This window comes from Leuciscus leuciscus, assembly GCF_965113295.1.
Source record: "Leuciscus leuciscus genome assembly, chromosome: 25".
Lineage (NCBI taxonomy): Eukaryota > Metazoa > Chordata > Actinopteri > Cypriniformes > Leuciscidae > Leuciscus > Leuciscus leuciscus.
The window spans coordinates 30,416,345-30,421,344 of NC_138724.1; the positions used below are offsets into that span (position 1 = coordinate 30,416,345).

At 42.7% G+C, this 5,000-nt stretch overlaps 2 protein-coding genes across 4 annotated transcripts in view; one reads left to right on the forward strand and one right to left on the reverse strand.

The window, feature by feature from the left end:
- tmem117 (transmembrane protein 117) overlaps positions 1-420 on the reverse strand; it is a 58,888-nt gene extending 58,468 nt beyond the window's left edge. For both annotated transcript variants that reach the window (XM_082160691.1, XM_082160690.1), the window contains exon 1: positions 163-420. In XM_082160691.1, coding sequence (XP_082016817.1) covers positions 163-211 — 49 coding nt within the window. In that variant the 5' untranslated portion in view covers positions 212-420. The remainder of the gene's footprint in view (positions 1-162) is intronic.
- A 574-nt stretch (positions 421-994) lies between these two features.
- Positions 995-5,000, forward strand: part of twf1a (twinfilin actin-binding protein 1a) — a 185,670-nt gene continuing 181,664 nt past the window's right edge. For both annotated transcript variants that reach the window (XM_082160729.1, XM_082160728.1), the window contains exons 1-3: positions 995-1,145; positions 2,231-2,308; positions 2,385-2,563. In XM_082160729.1, the coding sequence (XP_082016855.1) occupies positions 1,010-1,145; positions 2,231-2,308; positions 2,385-2,563 (393 nt within the window). In that variant the 5' untranslated portion in view covers positions 995-1,009. The remainder of the gene's footprint in view (positions 1,146-2,230; positions 2,309-2,384; positions 2,564-5,000) is intronic.

Below are 5,000 nucleotides of genomic sequence, written 5' to 3' on the forward strand. Positions count from 1 at the left end.
ATAGGCTCGTGATCAGATGTTTGTGGATGAGTGTAAATGGGAGCCGCTCATTAAACTCAGCACGTGCGTCGGGATCAAAGCAGGAGCAACACACAGTTTTCCAGCATGTTCCATGAGCGACACACACACAGAGATGATCGTAACACATGTAAAGAGGCTTACGCAGACAGTCGTGCGGAGATTCAGATTCAGATTCAGATCCCATCGCCATATCAGAGCTTGCCTTCCGACATCAGTGATGATGATGATGATGATGATAATCCTCCGCGCGCGCCGCTCATTCAACGCGTCTGATTTCACGCGCGTCATTCAAAGCGTCCGCGCGCCACATGCGATTACAGAAGCAGAAACAAAACATCATAATCACCATCAGCAAAACACACAGACCACAACATGGAGACAGACATCTCTCTCTCGTCATCTCTCTCTCTCTCTCTCTCTCTCTCTCTCACACACACACATTAATAATAATATTTTTCTCAATAATATTAATAAATAACTATATTGATACTATTTGCAACAGCAACAATATATATATATATATATACTTTTTTTTTAACAGTGAATCTATTGTATAAAGCGCTATAAACATAAATGGGTGTATTTGTTTATTTAAATATTGAGGGATAGGGCAATTTTCGAATAAATATAAAAGACAATTAATATTTAGAAAATATTACAGTTTTGATTGTACTGACACTATTGGATTAAAACAAAAAGCCTGAACTAAATTGAGCTGAATAATGACACTGTTGTCTTCTATAAAACGGCTTTACAGCAGGAATTGAAGTTTCCATCAATGATTCTTTTTTTCTTCTTCTCACAATTGTTTTATTATTAATATTATTTAAATATATGTATACAAAGCCACAATATGCATTTCAGATGTTATAGTATATAAGGATACGAGAAAAAAACGAAAGAGCTATATACAGAGAAGAATTAAGATAACATTTCTAAAATAAATATTTTTACACACAGAAATGAGAAGTGAAAATGATGTCCGCGCATGCGCAGTGCGGGGGGAGGGTTGACGCGTCAGGGACACGTGACGTCACCGCTGCTCTGCTTCCTTCTTCCGGGATTGAGAGTCACCAAACATCATCCGCCGAGTGAAATAATGTCTCATCAAACGGGTATTCAGGGTAAGAGTGAGATATTTTTTATGATTTATAAATCTGAATCTGTATGATGAGAATGCACGAGCGGTGACAGACTCACTTAGCGCCGAGATTCATTTAGAGAAATCAATGAAAATGTGAATAATCCGCGTCTGTCAGCCAGCAGTGGTTTCCCTCAGATCTCAGCGTTATGAATAATTTCATCTTGATTATTTATTTATCATATGAGTGTTTAAAGATGGGCAGAGTTTTACTTCAGTGATCACGAGCACGGGCAACGCCTTCAGCGCGCGCGCGCTCACGCGCCATAATGTAGCCTATAATAATATCACCATACTGTAATATATCATCATCAATCATACTGTAGTTTATATCACCATAGTGTAATATATCATCATCATACTGTAGTTTATATCATCATATTGTAGTTTATATCACCATAGTGTAATATATCATCATCATACTGTAGTTTATATCACCATACTGTAATATATCATTATTATGACACTGTCATATTTATTGAAATTATGACATAAAAAGGCATAATTATGACATGCTAAGTCATATATAATAGATGAAAAGTCAAAATTATAATAATAAGTATATATTTATGAGAAAAAAGTTTAAATTATGACAGTAAGTCATTTTTAGCTTAAGTCAACGTACAACAGTCATAACAGAGAAAAAAGTCAATTAGGACTTAAAAGGTAAAAATTAGGACATTCTAAGTCATAATTATGAGATGAAAAATATGACATAAAAAGGCATAGGCCTAATTATGATGAAAAGTCAAAATCATTGCTTAGTCATAATTATGACTAACATATAAAAAAAAACTTATTCTAATTATAGTAAATATATAATAGTATCTCAATACCTCAATCATCATCTATTATTATTATTATATAAGAAATAATAACAGTTTATATGAAATAATGATCAGTCACAAAACACGTTTTCTCTGTTTCTGACTAATAAAGAATAAAGATTGTTCGTTTTCATGGTTGCGTCATTGACAGTGTTGCTACAGTCCTCAGAATAATATGAATAATATGAATAATATGAATGATATGAATATTGCAGTTGACGTGTGTGTTCTCGTTCTCCAGCGGCTGAAGAGCTGAAGGATGTTTTCGGCAGCGCCAGGAACGGACAGCACAGACTCCTGAAGATCGTGATTGAAAACGGTATCTGATAATCATAAACACTGCGATATTCCCCGAGTTATGAGTTACTGATGTGTGTGTGTGTGTGTGTGTGCAGAGGAGCTGGTTCTGGGCCTGACTGAAGCCTCCTCTGGTAGTTGGGAGGAAGACTATGAGCGTCTGCTTCTGCCGGTGCTGGAGAAAGATCTGCCATGCTTCATCCTCTTCCGCCTGGACTCCAGCAACAGCCTGGGCCATGAGTGGGTGTTCATCGCCTGGTCACCTGACCACTCACCCGTAAGACATCACTGTATATCACACTCTTCATCGCCTGGTCACCTGACCACTCACCCGTAAGACATCACTGTATATCACACTCTTCATCGCCTGGTCACCTGACCACTCGCCCGTAAGACATCACTGTATATCACACTCTTCATCGCCTGGTCACCTGACCACTCGCCCGTAAGACATCACTGTATATCACACTCTTCATCGCCTGGTCACCTGACCACTCGCCCGTAAGACATCACTGTATATCACACTCTTCATCGCCTGGTCACCTGACCACTCACCCGTAAGACATCACTGCACATCACACTCTTCATCGCCTGGTCACCTGACCACTCGCCCGTAAGACATCACTGCACATCACACTCTTCATCGCCTGGTCACCTGACCACTCGCCCATAAGACATCACTGTATATCACACTCTTCATCGCCTGGTCACCTGACCACTCGCCCGTAAGACATCACTGTATATCACACTCTTCATCGCCTGGTCACCTGACCACTCACCCGTAAGACATCACTGCACATCACACTCTTCATCGCCTGGTCACCTGACCACTCGCCCGTAAGACATCACTGCACATCACACTCTTCATCGCCTGGTCACCTGACCACTCGCCCGTAAGACATCACTGTATATCACACTCTTCATCGCCTGGTCACCTGACCACTCGCCCGTAAGACATCACTGTATATCACACTCTTCATCGCCTGGTCACCTGACCACTCACCCGTAAGACATCACTGTATATCACACTCTTCATCGCCTGGTCACCTGACCACTCACCCGTAAGACATCACTGTATATCACACTCTTCATCGCCTGGTCACCTGACCACTCGCCCGTAAGACATCACTGCACATCACACTCTTCATCGCCTGGTCACCTGACCACTCGCCCGTAAGACATCACTGCACATCACACTCTTCATCGCCTGGTCACCTGACCACTCACCCGTAAGACATCACTGTATATCACACTCTTCATCGCCTGGTCACCTGACCACTCGCCCATAAGACATCACTGCACATCACACTCTTCATCGCCTGGTCACCTGACCACTCACCCGTAAGACATCACTGTATATCACACTCTTCATCGCCTGGTCACCTGACCACTCACCCGTAAGACATCACTGTATATCACACTCTTCATCGCCTGGTCACCTGACCACTCGCCTGTAAGACATCACTGTATATCACACTCTTCATCGCCTGGTCACCTGACCACTCGCCCGTAAGACATCACTGCACATCACACTCTTCATCGCCTGGTCACCTGACCACTCACCCGTAAGACATCACTGTATATCACACTCTTCATCGCCTGGTCACCTGACCACTCGCCCGTAAGACATCACTGCATATCACACTCTTCATCGCCTGGTCACCTGACCACTCGCCCGTAAGACATCACTGCACATCACACTCTTCATCACCTGGTCACCTGACCACTCGCCCGTAAGACATCACTGCATATCACACTCTTCATCGCCTGGTCACCTGACCACTCGCCCGTAAGACATCACTGCACATCACACTCTTCATCGCCTGGTCACCTGACCACTCGCCCGTAAGACATCACTGTATATCACACTCTTCATCGCCTGGTCACCTGACCACTCGCCCGTAAGACATCACTGCATATCACACTCTTCATCGCCTGGTCACCTGACCACTCGCCCGTAAGACATCACTGCACATCACACTCTTCATCGCCTGGTCACCTGACCACTCACCCGTAAGACATCACTGCACATCACACTCTTCATCGCCTGGTCACCTGTCAGGTGACATCACCATAGACCCCTTTTCAGTTAGTAAACAGTGTGATGTTTTTTGTGGGCGGGGCTTAGGTGGAGGCAGAACGATTCCTCTGGCCGCTTCACTAACGCTAGTTGGTTAAGTTTTGTTAGCTTGTTTTTTTAACAATGACTGGAGAAAATCCGAAATCCGATTTGATCTTAAAGGTGCAGTGTGTAATATTTAGGAGGATCTGTTGACAGAAATGCAATATCATACACATAACTATGTTGTCAGTGGTGTATAAAGACCTTACATAATGAACCGTTATGTTTTAATTACCTTAGAATGAGGCATTTCTCTCTACACACACCGCGGGTCTCCTTACATCCACATGTTTCTACGGTGGCCCTGAATGGACAAACGCATTTCGCGTTTCGGCGTTTCGGTTCTTCGTACAAAGAAGCTTTAGCTAAAGTCAGCGAATAAAACACTGACACAATGATGAACAGGTAACACTAATATTCGCAATAACATATCATTATACTGAATGATTACGTAAACCTAATTTCTTAATTTATCTTTGTAAATAAACCTCATTGCTGAACCGGCTACTCTCTGCTGTCTCAGACGACGACATCACTTCCTGTCGGCCACCATAACTTCTGTTGGGTGCAGTTCACAACCTCACCACTAGAT